Source organism: Coloeus monedula, assembly GCF_965178545.1.
Source record: "Coloeus monedula genome assembly, chromosome: 25".
NCBI lineage: Eukaryota > Metazoa > Chordata > Aves > Passeriformes > Corvidae > Coloeus > Coloeus monedula.
Window position 1 is genome coordinate 4,732,637 of NC_138805.1, and position 17,596 is coordinate 4,750,232.

The window sequence follows — 17,596 nt, forward strand, 5'->3', positions numbered from 1 at the left end:
GGGGGTGGCGAGGTTTTCTCCTCAGACCCAAGGGAAGCTCTTTGCTGCTGATTCCTAATGATTTATTGAAGCATCCACTCTTCCTCCCAGACCCAGAAAAGGGTCTCGCCTTTGATCAACCAGTGACTCACCATCTGCAGCCGAGGTGATTTACGACAAGCGCGAGCTATTTCTGTGCATGGAAGGGGAGAAAAATAGGCCTCCTCATCACCGGGAGGGTGGGAAGGGTGGAAAACAAGCCACCCACGGGATGTGAGGCTGGCTGGGCTGCTCTGCTCCCCACGGCAAAGGCGCTGCTGGAAGGGGCGGTGAGGGGGAGACGCTGACGTCTCACACAGATGGCTCCACGCCAGGATGGGAATAGAACAGCTCCTGTGATGCTCTGCATGTCGGATCCAGGGCTGGGAGAGGGGCTCTGTCACCTGTGGGGAGAGAGAGGGGTGCAGGCCCAGCATCGACAGATCCTGAGCATCATTCCAGGCCTGAACCTGCTCTTTTCCATGCCCATCTTTCCCTCCCTCACGGCAAAGCCACAGTCTAATCGTTTCCAGATCAGGGGAAAACTGCATTTTTTGGAAGAGTTTTTCTTTTGAAGACCCAAAATTGAAATCCTTTAAGACCCTTGTACTTTTTCCGTGACATGCCTAAAAGCTGAAGCATCACCTCAGGTTGTTCCCAACTCCCTGACTCAAATTTCCTTTTTTTTTCAGCTGAAAGACCACCCCTTTCCAGGGAAGGAAGATGTCTGGTTGCTCAGGATGTCAGCAGATTCACAGCTAACATTCAGCCACTGTGCAGAGCTGCTGCTCCATGTCCTCCAACAACTGGCTGAGGAGAAGCAAAGTCATTAAAGTGTGTGTTATATTGGCTGGAAAAATCCTTGGGAAGGAGCTCCACGCAGAGCCCCAGTGGGCAGAGTGCTCGGCTGCTCAGGAGCAGTGATTAGGGAGAGTTTGTTAATGAAGCAGATTTCAGTGACTGAAGGCAAGTGGAGAGAGAGGAGAGAGAGCAGAGTGTTCATCAAATGCTCCCCTGTGGGCCTGCTGCAGCTGATCTTCCGTGCCCATAAATCAGCTCTGTTCTCACAGCTTTTATCAGCTGAGGATGTGGCCCAGGGGATGTGGGAATCCCTGGAGGCCACAGCACCATCCCATCCCCACAAAACGCTCAGCTCTGCCCACTGCAGCTCCCAAAGCCCTTTGCAGACCTCCAAAGCTGCTTCAGAGCCAGAAAGGCTTTGCTGACTTTTCCAAACCTGCCTTTTCTTCCTACAGTCCCTTTAAATGAGGGGGATCCCCCGAGGCAGAGCAGAGGGACCCTGAGCAAAGCCCAGCCAGCCCTGCTGTTCTGATCTCGCTGGGCCCTGCTGCTCTGTAATGAAAATCAGCATCATCCCGTGGAAAGTGGTGCAACACGACCAATTTACTCTGTCTGGGGCTCTGTTCCCAGCTCCCTGGGCCGTGTTTTGCCCTGTGGGAGAGATGAAAGGCTGGATCAGTGCTCTTAAAAGACCCAACACGGATTTTGCCAGTGTTTATAGGAGGATTGCACCCAAAATGCACCAAAATATCTCTTCTGTTCCCTTTTCCCTTTTCTAACCTGTCATCCTCCCCCCCACCTCATTCCTTTCCCTTAGTGCAGTGGGTTTGCACAGCCACACGGGGAATTCCCATTTCCTGCAGCAGATTCCCAAATTTCCAGGTGTGATTTTCTCCCCTGTTTCCCTCAGTGATGGGCAACAGGAAGAAGAGTTCAGGGGAGTTTGTTAGCCCAAAAGCAAGACCAGGACAAGCCCTTCCCCCAAAATAACTCCCGTCAGGTGATGAGAGACATTCCAGAGCCCTTCAGAGCACTCCCCAGGGGATCCAGGCCCCCAGAGCACAGCTTTCCATGGCTTTCTGGAACTGCCAGCCTTTGTCTCCTGCCTTATCCATATCTAATCTCCCTGCCCGTGCTGAATCAGCTGTGACAAGAGGAAATCGGATTTGCTGGGTGTTGCTGTGACCCAGGTTTGGGAGAGGCATCTCTCCTTCACAGAGGGGAAACTGGGACATCCAGTTTCTGGCAAAGCCGGGAGAGGAGACCCCCGGTGCCAGGCGGTGCACAGGCACAGCAGAGAGATTGCAATCACATCCTAACCAGCCCTTCCTTCCTCGTGTCCTTCAGGCACCAGTTCCTCAGTCTGCCAGGTCCTCCTAAATCCCTGCAGTGAGCAGGGAAAATGAGGCGTTTTCCCAGCCCTTCATCAATCACTGCCCACCCATCCCTGCTCATCCCCAGGATAAAGCCCATTTAGCCAAGCCCCTTCCCATCCAGCCCTTCATCACCAGGGATCGATATCATATATTGACTAAGCAGGGCCTGGCCATTAACGAGTTCATTTTCCATCACTTAGATGCAGATGGATTCCCTCAGGAGCCCCGGGGTCACCAAAGTTTCATTAACAGAGGCTGTAAAAGTATTTAAATACATTTGAAAGAATCACTTGACAAATGGAGTGAGCCCACAGCCCTGCTCCTCTCAGGTTATCTGGAAAGAGAAAAGAGACTTTTGCTGCCCACAGAAGGACAAAAAGCCCTTAACAGCTTGTCCCTGCCATTATCCATCTCCCACACTTCACCTCCACACAAGTCCAATTTCCCCATAATGCTCCGGATGGAAACCAGTTACTCATTTATCCCAGCTCTGGGTTAAATGACTGAAGGGGTTTTGGCCTCCAAACGTCCCATGTTTGGTGGTAAACTGAGGCAGGAGATCGTGAAGGCTCAGCCCCAAATCTGGAGAGCTAGAAGAGATGTCACAGAGGCATTGGGAGATCTGAATTCTTGTCCCAGTTGTTCCTATCAGGGTAAAATAAAATGTAACTGAGCCCAACCTGGCCTTGAACGCAGAAAATTCCATGGGAAAAAAGGTGTCAAAAATACAGGCTGAACTCAGGGGTCTCTTCCTGCTGCTAAAAGTTTCCTCTTTGCCACAAACCTGTAGAAAACATTGAATTTTACCACCACCAAACTCTGTGTAGATGCTGGCTTAGCTGACCCCCATGAAAAAGGGGTTTGGGACCCAGAAACGTCACCAAATCCCCCCAAAACCTCATGGAAAACACAGCCCTGCAGACAGTTTCCACTGTGAGCTCAGTTTGTGTCAGAGAGCCGGAGCCACGCATTTGAAAAATTTGCAAGCAGAAATTTAATGTGACATTTTTTGTCCCCGCTCGCCAAGAGATGACTCATTAAAGTCACTTTACAGCTCTTCGTGGGTGCCCGGGGTGGCAGGGGCTCGTGGCACATGGAAACAGAGTCACACTTAGGAGGGAGGGCAAATAAAATTGGGTCCCCAAAATGAAAAGCCTGCATGAATCCCTTCTGCTCATGGGAAGGCTCTAAAGTACCATTGATCCACTGGTTTTTTTCCAGTATTTTTTTCCATCACAAACAAACCCAAACAGCAAAGAGGAATTAGGAGCAGAGCCTCTTTCTTTGGCTGGCTGAAAGTATGGGGAGTCTTGCCATGAGGACGAGTGCTCATCCTCACTGCCACGCCAGCAGCTCTCCCAGGGAGATGGGCAAAGGCTTTGGAAAGGTCTCCTGAGTTCCTAGGTGACCTCCTCCCTCCAGCATCTGCAGAAGAAGGCAGAAACTCATGGATGGAGGAGAACAACTGTCCCACAATGAGCCAGGAGGAGGGAACCGGCCCATGAGGAGAGGTTTGTCCTCTGGGACAGAGCAGTCACCTCCTCCCGCTGCCCCTCTGCAGCCACTCCAGGCTGACAGAAACATTCCCCTTGGAGCCCCTCCAAATTCCCATTGCTAACTCCTCAGACTGCAGCAAAATCCCTCTGAATAGACATCAGGCAGGCCCAGTTGGCATTTACAAAACAGGCTGGGAGGGGGATTACTCTGGGCTCACCCTGCATTGTTCAGAGTAAAACCCCTTCCCGTCCTGGGCTGGTGGAGGAACGTGCACAGCAAACCTCCACAGGAGATGCAGGGATGCAGACAAGGTAAACTCAGCCTTTAGAATTCACATCTCTGTTTATCAAGCATTAAAGCTGACAGCCTCGGGGATGATCAATCAACATCTCTGGGAGGTGCTGATTCCTGTGTCCCGCTCGGATGCTGCCCACCTGGCCTGGCAGATGGGGGCAGAGGGTCCTGGTTTTTATGGGACAGCCAGAAATTATTGACATGGCTGGAAGCAGGAGAGATAAGAGATAATCTTTGCTGAGGCAGGAACAATGGCAAATTCCTGTGCCTGGGGCTGCTCCGTGTTCACAGCAGTGATTGTGCTCAAGCCATTCCAGGACTACACCAAAAATTCCTGGCTCTGGCACTGGAGTTGCTGCAGAATTACACTTTGACATGGATCTGGTCCAGCTTCAAGGACTCCAGAGGGTGACAGTGGCTTCACCCTGCTGATGGCAACATGCCCCTCACATTTGGGATGGCTGCAGGAGCACAGCTCCCAGTTCACAGCAGCTCTGCTGCCACAGCAACAAATTCACCCTCTCTGCCACCACCGTGACAGCCTGCAAATGAGACAGGCCCTCAAACCTCCCCTGTGACCCAGAGATCAGGCCCCAAAGAGCTTATGCAGGAAGAGAAGCCTGTTTGTCCAACCACTAAAAGCAAAGGGCTTATTTCCACTTGTAAACTTGCAGCAAGCCCTGATCCCAATTCAAATCCGAAGCAGAGCGTGTCAGTGAATTTCCAGGGCAGGAGAAATCCTCTCTGCGACTTCTCCCTCATGGATGGCTGCACAGCAGCTCCTAACGCCCTCCGTCAGGAGGCTGCTCCGAGAGCTGGTTTGGGACTCTGTGTCCTGCCTTCCTTGCCACGCATGGGCACTGCCAAGGCCCTGGGGATGGCAGGGCACAGTGCTGTTCAATAATAAATGCTATTTTCTAATACAGGAACTGCTGGCTCTGAACGAGCTCTGCCCATGCCTCGGTTCAGATCTCGGAGCTGAGAGAGAATTCCCCTTGCCGGACCTCATCAGCAATGCCCTTTGAAGTGTTTCTGCTGATTTCATTCTTTATTTCTCCTCTGTTTTCCCTTTCCCTGTGCCACAGGGTCCCTGTGGATGCTGTGCCTCATCTCCTGCCTGGCTCTGGCCCTCTGTGGACACGCACACACCGTCCCCAGTGCTCTGTGTGCATGTAAGAGAGGCCATTTAATCCCTTCTTCCATATCAGCTCCTTCAGGGAAGACAACAGCTCCTTCTCTGAGGCATTTCACGGCTTTGATGAAGGAATTATCCTCTGCTGATGGGAACAGGCTGACACAGAGCCCACACAAAGCAGTGGAGTGCCCAGCACTGCTGGCCAAATCTCGGGGCAGTGTTCTGAGCAGGACATAGTTGCTGTTTGCATCACTCTTATCCGTGCAAGACCCCAAATTCCAGCCCAAATTCCTCCCCCAGCATGTGGCTGGCTGGATTGAAAGCCGCTCACTCCAGCCCTTGTAGGGCATTTCCAAACCCTGGGTCCTCCCAAGCCCACCAGCCTTGCCATTCCAGCCGCTTTCCACTGGAAATCCGTAGCAGAACTCATCCTGCTTCCTGCGAGGCTGGGATTCCTAATCTCCCCGGGCTTCTTTTCTCCATGTATAACGAGGATTACGGTTTAATTCCTGCCTCACAAGGGGGTGCTGTGGGGATTGCCAGGGTTAAGGCACTCAGACAGCACCGCAGCGAGGCTCTTACAAACCCTTCCGCAGAGGGGCTCAGAAAACCCCCACTGCTGCTCGCAGCTCGCATCAGCTCCCATTAACTGGGAGGCAATTTTCTCCTCCAGCTTAAAACTTAAATTCCTCCTCCAGCTGCTGGCGCTATCCAGAGAGCAGCAGGGCAGGAGCGGCTCTCAGTGCTGAATTGCCTTTTAAAATAGGGTGGTGCACGGAGGTCTGAGGGAGCGTGAGCTGTCTGCGCAGTGCATATGTGGTGTGTACGTGTGGCTTCATGTGGGAGGCTGGACCAGGAGGGCTCAGAAGTGAAGCCAAGCACGGAATCAGCTCAGGAAGCCCTTTGCACCCCTGATCCCCCATTGTTGGCCGCGCCGCAGACGCATCGTGTGTGTTTACAGATGAAAAAGCAAAAATAAAACCGATGCCGGCTTTAAAATTCCGTTGAGCACAGCCTTCTGCACTGATTCCAAATGTTTATAAACACAGGAGTTAATGTAATCAGCACTGCAGCAAATACACACCAGGTACACAGCGGAGACGGGAGTGTCAAACGCGCTCCATGCTCGGAGTGACAGCTCTCTGCTGTGGGCTCTGCAGCAAACAAAAGCAGCTGAAAAACCCCACCGAGGAATGCTTTCAAGAGCAATCCCTTCCCCCCTCCTCCTCCCCTCCTTCCAAGACTTTCTGGTAGTCATAACTGTAAAAAACTCCTAAAGGTGTCCATTCCCACTGAGCCTTTCAAGTGGCAGGGAGCCACTGGGAAGAGGCCACTGCTTGGGAGGACACTGGGGGAATTCCTGGCTCCCCTGAGGGCCATCCATCAGCCCAGCCCTGTTCTTGTGCTCATTCCACAGCAGACAGGAGCTGCTTTAGAAAGATTTGGACAAGCCTGACTCCAGGAACTGTTCCACCCTGGGGAAGGATGTGCATCAGCTCGCCGGGAAAGATCCCATCCAGAGGAGTTGTGCCAGTGCAGAACCCTCACCAACCCCATCCCAACTCCTGCTGGCTGCCAAAAGACCACGTTTTCCAGTGGGAAGGGTTTGGGGAGGGCCCACTCCAGCAGGTTGCTGAGGAGACGTTACCTCACACGGCAGCATCAGCAGAAAACCCCGGAGCCGGCGGAACAGCCGAAATGCTGGGCGGACAAAACACTGCAAGCCTGTTGGTTTTGCTTTTTTCTTTTTTTTTTTCCCCAGCCAAATGTTGTTTCATGCTCTAATGGCAATTTTCAGGAACGATATTGGCGTGACAACTTATGTAAGTGTCAGCCAAGTTCCTGCACCGCTTCCAGTGTCTGTGCCTAAACCAGATTTCACAGGGGTGCACAGGAAGGGCTTTGGATCTCTGTTTTGGTGGCTACTTGCCACCTAAAATGAGACTTTTACCAGCCCTAAAACCCAAGAGAGGGTAAATATTGCAGTACTACAAGTTATTTTCGTGGGAGAGTGGAACCTTGAAATCCCCTGCCCCAATACTGCAGGCACCACAGTCAGGGCTCCTCCTCCACATCCCTGGCTGGGATGAGCTTCAGGAACACATTGCTGCGAGGGGTGGAACAGGGAAGTAAAAAATGGGCTAAACCAGCCGATCTAGCAAAGCAGAAGGCAGCTCCTGCAGCCCCTCAGAGGACATGCACACAGCGACCTCCCCGAATTTACAAAAAAAAAAAAAAAAGTATGATGCAATTAAATATGTTACATATTATGCTCGTCCTCCCCTAGAAATAACAAAAAACTGCCAAACCAAAGCATTCTGCTCCTGCCTCTCCTGCTCATGCACAAGCTCCCTTGGGCTTCACGGAAATTTTGGACTCACAAAACGCTGCAGAACAGGGGCCCCATGGCACCGTGTAATAAATCTTAGAAGTTAACAGCCAGAACTGTGCCAAATGTGATGGGTTTTGCTTTGTGCAGGATCATGAAAATAATACATTCTGGCTCAGTAAGTCAGGCCTGATGCACCAGGGCTAATGGTCCACTGCTGCTGCTGCTGCTGCTGCTGCTAAATGGATTTACATTTTTGTCTCACATGGTTGAGGTCTGTGATTTGGGAGGCCAAGGCCCCAAGGCTCTATCAAATCTCCCCAGGTTCTTGAAGGGAAATGTGAATTTCCCCCCAGGCTGAAATGTCACCTGAAATGCAGGAAGCTTGAAGGAGGAGTGTTGAGGTGCGGCTGCCCCACAGATCTCAGGGACATCAAGAAACAGGAGAAGGGGGAATGTAACACTGGCAATAACGTAAGCTGAAACTTGTTCATGTGGGGAACTCCATGGTAACTCCGAGACACCTGCCCAGGGGAGCAGTGTCTCATCGGACGTATCTCTTTAATGGAGTTGGGAAAGGAAATAATGAGATTTTATGGATTAAAACTGAAATTAGACAGATAAACACTCCACGGGCAGGAAAATCAACCAGCAACAAGGATGCTGGGAACTCCCCATAGCCTGCCTGTCCACAAAGACAGGGGTTGTGCTCCTAAGATCAGGTTTGCACCTTCACAGAGGAGGCAGGAGGCAGAAATCATCAGTTCAGCAGCCTCAGCTCCACAGGCAGGATGTCCAAAGGAATCCCAGCGGCCTCACAGTCTGTGAATCTATTAACAAAACCTCATTACTACGCAATAACTTTTGTTATTTCGGAACAAACCTTGTATCTGGCTAATCCGCTTTGTTACAGAGCTGCCCATCCTTCCCTTGAACAGGAATTAACTTCTAAAGGAATTAAAAGGAGGAGGAGACTGCTATAGGGGTCCTTAGGGGTATCTTTTTATAGCTGCCTGCTGCCCCCCCTTTCCCTTTCCCACTATGTGTGGTATCCTTCCCCACTGATTCCGTCCTTTTCTGCCTGCCAGGCATTGATTTGTTCCTGTGTTGTTCTAATGGAGCTTGAATTCAACATGACTTTGTTGTTGGTTGTTGTCACTGTTGTTCACATCTTTGTTTGGGGTTCAGCATCCTTGCCGAGGCCAGGGCAGCTCAGGAGCCGGCATTAGCAGGCTGAACACCTCCTTGGCGAGAGATCCACAAAGGCTGTGTCTGTGTCCACATAATAAAGGCTGCCACAAAGCGCAGCGAAGCCGCTGCCCCCTCCTCCAGCACATCAGCTCTTGTGCCGGTTCTGAATCCCCTCGCTTATCAGCGCGCACAGAGGGTGGCCAGGACAAGCTCCTTCTTTCAGCAGGCCCCAGGAAAACGCTGCGCTATCCACGTCCCAGGCGTTTAGGATTGTCAGTTTAGGTTCCACGTATTTCACATCGTACAGGGTAAAAAATATGTTCTGTCTGGGAGGTGAGTGTCGGGCAGCGCCAGAGCCGCGGCCCGGGCGCTCCGGCGTCCGAAAGGAATTCGGGAACAACCTCAAGTGCACAAGCCCCGGGTGCCGAGGCAGGAGCACCTCCGCCAACCCACAGCGAGGCGCCCTGGGCCGCGCGGCGAGCCGGACACCGCGAACAAAGCCCAGCTGCCGCCAGCTGCCAACATCCGGAGGGGCGGGCGGCGAGCCCGGCCACCCGTCCCGCCCTCGGCGCGCATCCCCGCCGAGCCGCCGGGCGAAGGGTTAACGCTGCGCCCTCCTTCCGCCGAGCGCTGACATCACGGGGCAGGCCCCGCCCGCGAGTGTGTGCGTGAGTGCGAGCGCGGCCGCCGAGCCCCGCACCGGGCACCGCACCCGGGCACCGCACCCGGGCACCCCCGCCCCGCGGCCGGCCCGGCCCCGCGCCCCCCGCCCGGCCATGGAGCGCCGCGCCCGGCCCCGCACCGGCACCGCCTGAGCGCCGCCGGGGCCCCAGCGCAGGGCGGGCAGCGGGCGGGGGCTGCCGAGCCCCGCCGCCGGAGCCACGGCACCGCCGCAGCCCGCGGAGGGCTCTGCCTCGCTGCTCTTTATTTGTTTTGCCTACCCTCTTTCTTTTTTGTCTGGGGTTTCTTTTGGTTGATTTTTTTAATTTTTTTTTTTTTTTTTTTTCAAATCGCATTTTTCCCCCCCCTTCCCTCGCCACTCGCCCGGGCTCTGCGGAAGGAAGCGCCCGCGCTGCCCCGCGGCCGGAGCGCCCCGCGCCCGCCCAGAGGGGCCCCGCGCCCCGCGGATGTGCGGAGCTCCCCCCGGATCCCTCCCGTCCTCCCGCCGGCTCTTTGTCCTCACGCACCTACGACCTTTTTTTTTTTTTTTTTTTGAATATTTTTTTTTCAAGCAGACTTGATCATCACCGGGGGCTGGGAGGGTGGGGGGCCCCGCGGCGCTGCCAGACCGACCCCTGCCCATCGCTCCTAAGGAACTCTCATGGCTTCACGGCTGCAGACAAGTTGCCGTGCATCGTGCTGGACTATCGGAGTTTGCATCCTGGCAGCCGCGCTCCTACCAGGTGAGCCGGTCCCCGGAGGGCGCTGGGCTCCGCCGGGGCGCTGCGGGGCTGGAGCCGACCCCCGAGGGGGTTTGCGGGGTGCCCGTGGGGGAAAAGGGGTGCGGGGAGTGCTGCGGAGCGGCGGGGAAGGGTGGGATCGGCGTTTTGGGGTGTGCGCCCGGGTCTGGAGCAGGTGTGGGAGCATCTGTGCGAGGGTGGGAGATTCGGGGCCGGTTTCAGCTTCGGCTCGGCTCGGAACAACACGCTCGTTTGTTTTGGAAGCAGCTGCAGGCAGCGGGCTCCGGAGCCCTGCGAGCTGAGGCCGTTTGTTTGCTTTTTGGATCGAGCAGCGTCTAGCGAGGCGCAGCAGCCAGGCTTCCCCGGAAAGGCAGCAGCCACGAGGCTGGGCACGGAGCGCAGATGTTTCGGGAGGAGAGATCGAGGGTTTAGGCTCTCCAGCATCCCCAAAATCCCCGCTCCCCTCCACACACACTTCCCACGGACTCTTTTGCGGAGGGGCTGGACCGCTCCCAGGTTTCAGAGCTTCCTTTCACTGCCTGTGAGCTTGGCTGCCTGATGGCATGTTATTCATCCCTTTGGTTCCGATCCATCCCTTGGGTTCTGATCCATCCCTGGAAAGGAGGACATGGGCAAAGATGCGGATCGACTTCTCCCCAGCTCGGTGGAGCCATCCGGGCGGTGGCAGAGCAGTCCGTGTGTCCCTTCCCGGGGCTCCGTCCTGCCCCGGGCTCCAGCACAGCGCTGGGAAGCGGGAGAGTGACCCACTTTGGCGAGTGCCCTGCGGGGACTCATTTGTTCTGCTCCAGTGCAGAACGGGTTAATGCCATCCTGGAGGGCTTTCCGGGAGTCGGAGCCATGGAAAGGGGATCGGCAGTCTGCGTTTACAGCTTGTGAATGAACTGAGAGATGCAAACAGAGCCGATGTTTTTTGCCTTTTTGGGGCTCGGCTGCTGGTGGCTGGGGCTGGAGGGCTGGCAGCGGGCACATGTGTGGATCCAGCCTTGGGCAGGGCTGGGAGGCAGCCTGTGCCCGCAGCAGCACCGGGATCTGCAGCTGGAGACAAGTTGCGGTGAAGGCAGCGTGGAATTGCTCCACTCCTCCGATATTGGGGCTGAGGCAGCGTCCCAGAGGAGCAGCCAGGCTGGCTGGGCTGTGACTCTGAGATGTGACCGCAGTGAGCGAGCTCTGGGCCATCAGAGCAATGCCAGGGCCCAGAGTTCCCTGGCGCTGGGAGGTGATAACATCAGGACATGGGCGATCAACAGATCACAGCGACAGGATGGTCTGGTTAAAATGGATGAGGGCAGAGATGAAATGGGAGGGGGTGGTGATCCAGAAACCGGGGAGGCTGTGAGAGGGGAAAGGTTAACAGGGCGATGAGAAAGCAGGGCTGGGTGTACCTCGGTATTCCCAGGACAAAGGGATCTGCTGTGCATTGCAAAAAGAGGTGACGGAAGGGACAGCCTCGGGCTCCCTGCGCTCCTCTGTGCTTGCAGGCAGGTGCCTGGCTGAGCTCCGGCTCCTCGCAAGGACTCTCAGAACTTTCCATGCCGTTCTTCAGCCGGCCTTCCCTCTTTCTCGTCCTTCCACCCAGCAGCCCCGTGCTTCCTCCCCACAGCCCCGGGAAAGGCACTGGAGATGCAGTAATGCTGTGGTGACTGTGCTGGGGAAACCGAAAGGACTTTATGCTCCCCTGGGAATTGCTTTCACCAAGGAGACACGCAGTGATCCTGACACAGCCTGGCATCTCACCTTGTCCTGCCAAGAGAGACTTTTCGTCCCGCACGTCTCCTATTTTTGGCTGGTCTCAGGGCTGTGCTGCCAGCAGTCAGGCAGCCTCGTCTGTGCCACTGCAGTAGCGTGGCAGTTTGTCTTGCACTGTCCCACTGACAGCTCTGCCAGGGTAAGCCAGTGGTGCATCTCGTGGTGCCTTGCCAAGGCCGGGGTACAGCCAGCTCCGCAGTGTTCCAGGAGGATAATCCTTCCCAAACCCTGGCCCTGAGCACCGGTGCCCTGCAGCCTGCGTGGGCGAGACTCTCGACCCGACCAGTTTAGTGGTGGATGCACCACAGCTGCAGGAGTGTCTGATCCTGTATATTATTTATTCATTCCTTTATTTCATTTGTTTGGGTGCTTGTGTGGGCTGTGGATGGACCCAGAGCTGCAGGGAAGGACCAGCACAGTGCTGCACAAAGCAGAGAGTCTTTACCAGACCCCAGCTCTGGATGCCTTCCTGAGGCACGCAGTTCCTCAAGTTCACACTGCGTCGTGCCAAAATCGTGTCTATACAGATATATAAAGCTGTGTTTAAGCTTTGAATACAGACAAGCTTAACAGGGAGAGGAAACTCAGGATCCTCTAAGTGAATTAGTAGCTGTGGACTTGTTGGAAAATGTGGTTTCATACCCAACACCCCAGAAAGATCAGAGCACTGCCTGCTCTCTGGAAAACCTTTCATGTCCAGCTGATCAATGCCATTTCATTCTGTTCCCCTTCAGATAATGTTAGCTTTTTTTTTTTTTCTGGTAAGGAAATAAAAGTTCCACCACTGTAAAAGCTGTAAGGAGTCTCGTATAAAAATCTGCTTTACAAATTATCTTTAATGTGAGCAGTTCAATCGTCCAGAACGGATTCAATTCATGGTTCCTGCAGCCTTCCATGCCCATCCATTTGGAACCAGGTATCAACTCACGCTCCATTCACGATACTGATATCAACAGGGGTTACTGGAAAGCTGTGGGGGAAGGGGAGGAGAGATCCCAGCCTGCTGATCTGCAGAGGTTAAGAACACTTGCAGTTAAATTTATGCTTTACAAGTCTTAACAATCTGTCTGTTTATCCCCGCCGTGGTGTTCCTGCAGCTTGAGACGCAGCCACAGAGAGCAGAGGCATCATCTGTGCCTGGTCCTGCCTCTGCACATCTGGGCCTCTGTTCCCAAATGCTGTCTGCAGACAAATTCCTCTCTGCTATTGCTGGGCTACCTCCTGATCTCCCAGAGGGGCCTGGGAACACTTTGCAAAGTGCTTTGAGATGCTCCACAGGGGAGAGCTGCAGAGGTGGCTGGAGCTGCTTTGACATGGGGCTTTTCCACCACGGCGCTTGAAAGGAGCATTGACTGAGCCGTGGTGACCTGCAGGGCTGAGGTCAAACTTGGCTGCAGCTGGAGGGAGGGTTCATTTTGGGGAGGTATGACAGCTCTCTGGAGTGCTGGGAATAGCCAAAGCGTGTCACTGCAGGATCTGCTCCATCTTGTACTTTCTAGAGCTGCTTTAATATCCCAAAGTAGCTTCCAAAATGCAAAAAAAGTTGCCAGACTCTTGTTCAGCCTTTGGGTTGAGCTCTTGGTTGTTATTTTTTCTTCCCCCGCCACCTGCTTCCTCCAAAATCTCTGAAACAGCAGCATCAGGCTATTTCAGGAAGCAAAAGCATGTTTTTGGCTGGTTTTTTTCTCATTAAACCTCACTTAAACCGACCGGTCGGGTTTTACCCTGGCGTGAATTGAGGAGCTCCACAGTGTGTCAGCGTGGGTGAGGCGCCAGGCTGGGGGAGAGGCAGCTCAGCCCACGAGCAGGAGGGTATCTGCCCCATGGCACAGCCAGGGAGGGCCCTGGTTGATGTTTGCTCCCTGAACCCGCAGCGTTAATCAAGCAGGAGCTCCCGGCCCAGTGCACACGGAGCCATGAGCAGGGAGATTCCAGGGGCAGGGGCACTTCCAGCAGCACATCCAGTGCTTGGGATGAGCTGGTGGCTGAGGAGATGCTGGCAGAGCCTGGCATATCTCTCCTTGCATCACCCCTGCTCTGGGCCGCAGCTGGACCAGCCACAAAGCCAAGTTTAAAGGGAGGCACCACAGGGCTCCTTTGAGCAGCGCTCACACCTCGGCTGAATCACGGAGGGAACCAGCAAAGCCGGTTGGTGTGACCTGCTTCCCAGGCCTGGCTGCCACTGGCATCTCGTGCCCTCTGCTAGTGCCACTCAGGCTGGGGACAGCCTGGGGGGATGGCAGCAAGTGGCCACCCCGAGGCTCTGTCCCACCTCCAGCGCCCTGGGGAGTTACACAGCCCTGCCAGCAGACAGGGATGGGGGCAAGCACTGCAGGAAAAAGGGGTTTTAATCACAGAACCCAGAATGGTTTGGGTTGGAAGACACCTGAAAGATCATCTCGTTCCAACCCCCTGCCTTGGGCAGGGCCACCTTCCACCAGACCGGTTTGCTCCAAGCCAGACATTTTTGGAAGAGCAGGAGTCAGGCTGCGTGTGAGAGCTGCAGGGGTGAGTTGGCCAGTGCTCCCGGAGGATGGCCACAGTCCTCAGGGCTGCTGAGAAAGGGTTTGAGTCTTGCAACATCCTTGCCCGAGGTGCTGATGGCTCTTGCTCAGTCCCTTTCACAGGCCAGCCAGGCTTATCAGTGCAAAAAAGCAGAAACAAATGAGGGAGGGACAAAGAAAGGTACTCAATCTCACAGCCCCTGGAGATCTTGCTTTTTCAAATAACGTCAGATTAAATCAGGGCAGCTCTGCTGAAGGGTGAGCTGGTGCTGCCAGCCACTGGAGCAGGGACCCAGTTTGCACTGGAGACACCTCTTTGTGTTAATTACCGGCGCTCAGCCATCCCAGCACGGAGAATTCCGAGCTCTGCAGCGAGGGCTCCCAAACCCACAGCAGCGTTCCAGGTGAAGATTTATTTAACTAAGGAACGAGATGTCTCATGACACGTTTCCTCCTGGCTGCTGTTAAGCCATAGATGTTCTCCCAGGTGCAGTTTCCTTGGCTTCTCCCAGGGAAGGATTAGTCTGGGCTGGATTGAGGCGCATCCCGGCACACGCACAGGGTTTTCAAGGGGAACCTTTTGGCTCTGTAGCAGAAGAAAAACCCTCACCAAGCTGCTCAAATGCTGAAGCACCACTCATGGGAGGAAGGAGAGTTTCTCCTCTGCCACCACACTGGGTTTAAAGTCCCTTCTCTGTCACATGGAGAAACGGGAAGGGAAATTTGCTGCCCTTTGCAGCACTGTGTTCCTTTCCGTGCTGCGTCCCGGCCTCCACGGGCACCTGGGGACACGTGGGGAGCTCAGCTCCTGCTGCCCATTGAGTGTTTGTCCCGTCTGGGGCTGATTGCTGCAGTCCCAGGGCAGGCAAACAGCAGCTCCTGGCCATGAGAAGGGGAGGCAGCTTCAGTGCCCAGCCCGGGGGGACAGGAAGGCCCAGGTTAGGGAGGCACAGAGGGCCTGGCCAGCGGTCTCGACACGTCAGCAGCTCTGTGGGGTGCTGGGGATGGGTGGGAGGAACTGACCCAACCTGATGAACCATCTCTTCTCCATTCCCCCACCTCAAAGCAGTCCCTGCAGGAGGTTTATAATCCTCCCTTGACATTATTGGGTGTGATGCAAGAGGGAAGCATTTCTCAGCATTATCCACCCAACTCTGCCTTGCTCTGCTGCAGGCCTGCCCTCCCTGGCTCTGAGCCAGACCAGCTGGGACTGGTGGACAGCACTTCAGCCTCCAGGTGTGCAGGGAGAGGAGCTTAGGATCAGTGTGATTCTCCTTCCTGTGAGTTAAGACAAAATGAAGAGGTTTTCTGTCCTCCATCCCAGCCTATTTGCCTTTCTAGCTGCGGGAAACAGCAAAGTGCTTCCATCTGCTCCCGACCACGCAGGGATGCTCCAGATGCGGTCCAGGACCTGCAAATCACATCCCTGCCTTGGAGCAGCGGCAGGCACCAGATGGACCACCTGGCTGAGAGACAGCAGGTACTCCCAAGCCTGGTTAGGCAAGAGGGCTCAGCCTCCATCTCTCTTCGCAGCAGTTCTCTCCCTACCTGGGAAACCCTGTAATCAGGCTGATTTTGAGGCTATTTTGCTTCTCTCCTGGAAGATCCATGCCTCCCTCTCCCTGTGCTGGAGAGAGGCATCCAGAGGCACGGCCAGGAGTGACAGAGGGTCCGTGCAGCTCGCAGCCAGGGCTGACATCCAGCCTTTCCAGAGCCATTCCCAGCACCAAGGCCTGTCTGTGAGGGACAGGAGGGGGCTGGAATGAGGTGCTGTGTGGCCACCTGAGAGCAGAACCAGCCTTGTGCTCTGTGAGGCTCCAGGCAGCGAGGCTGCTGCAGTGCAGGCTCTGCAGTTGTGTCTGTGGCTGGATTTCACCTCGTGTCTGCTCCTTGCACTGAGGTTCTCACATGTGGTAAAACCAGGTTTCATTTCTTATCCCCTGGCAGGACACCCTCTGGATCGAGGGAGATGCTGCTCGAGCAGCTTTCCACTGGCCATTTTTACAGCCCAAGGGCACAGTCTGGGGGCAGAGTTCTGGCTGGGGACTCAGGGTCTGGTGCTGATGTGTACAAGAGGCCTGTGTGATTCAAGAGCAGAGGGCTGTAATTAGAGGTTGTTATGTGCTGAGTGTCCTGGCAAAACCAAGGGTTACAAATGGTCCCTGATGGGCAGAAGTCACAGGCCCAGGGGAGAGTTTAATAGGAGAAGTAGGGGAGGAAAAAGGTCAGGGTTTCTGCCACTGTTCCTGATTCCTGTGCAGAGCAGCTTGACACGAGATGGTTTCGCTGTCCTGTGTGAGGAACTGTGGCACTCAGGGCAGGGAGAGCAGCCACGGAGGGATAAATCCTGCCCTGTCCTTGAGCAGCCCAACGTGAGCCAGCTCAGCTCGAGCCTGGTGCCAGATGAGTTATCAGTGATGAGTTATCAGTTCTGTGGAGTCATAACTCACCCTTCACCCAAAGCCATGGCCCTGATGGAGGTTCCCCTTGCCTTGAAACGTCTCCTAGAATTAACACCACACAAAGCCTGCAGCCAGGAGGACACTTTTCACTGGAGAATTAGCTGCATCAAGCTCTGGCTACCTTTTTCTTAGGAAGAGGCATCCAATGGGCTTTACTCTGACTTTTCTTGGGCTACACAGTTAGCAGAGACCCCTTGGAGGCAAACCCAGAGTCATGTTCCCACCAGCGCTGATGGCAATCCTAACTTGGGGGTGCCAAAACTAGAGGAAATGTTAAGGATGGATAATCCAGGTCGGAGCACACAAGGAGATGATCTCCCCCACTCTGGTGGGGTTGTATTTCCTTGCTCTTGCCTGTCCCCTCACTGAGCCAAGGCAGTGTGAGCAGCAGTGTTGTTTTAAGGGCTGGAACAGGAGGCAGCAGCAGATTTGGTGGTGCACAGCTGCACAAGCTGCTCATTCCTCGGCCTCTTTGGGCTCTTCCCCTGGTCAGCTGCACCAGCAGAGTGTCTGGGGACCATGCTGGAGGGAGGGGCATCTCTGGATACGGGCGAGAACCAAGGCTGTGCCCATTTATGGCCGCTGAGGATCAGGGATGTGTTGCATAGCAGCATCCCCACCATGCTGTAATTCATATCAGCTGCCAGTTTCCATTGGATACAGGACCCTCTTGGCTCTGCTAGGCTCGATGGAGTGCTGGATATTTTACTTGGGAATGGTGAGTTTATTTTCGTGTGCAAGGTGCTGAGGGAAAGGGCAGCCTTGGATCTCTTTACTCCAGTTCAGCCCCCCAATATCTGGGTGCTGCCGTGGGAGCAGGAG

At 54.7% G+C, this 17,596-nt stretch overlaps 1 protein-coding gene across 1 annotated transcript in view; it reads left to right on the forward strand.

The window, feature by feature from the left end:
* Positions 1 to 9,927: 9,927 nt before the first annotated feature.
* The window catches only part of NECTIN1 (nectin cell adhesion molecule 1), a gene marked incomplete at its 3' end in the record, with an annotated part of 87,429 nt that continues 79,760 nt past the window's right edge, over positions 9,928 to 17,596 (forward strand). Inside the window, exon 1 of the mRNA XM_082296994.1 lies at positions 9,928 to 10,044. Coding sequence (XP_082153120.1) covers positions 9,963 to 10,044 — 82 coding nt within the window. The 5' untranslated portion in view covers positions 9,928 to 9,962. The remainder of the gene's footprint in view (positions 10,045 to 17,596) is intronic.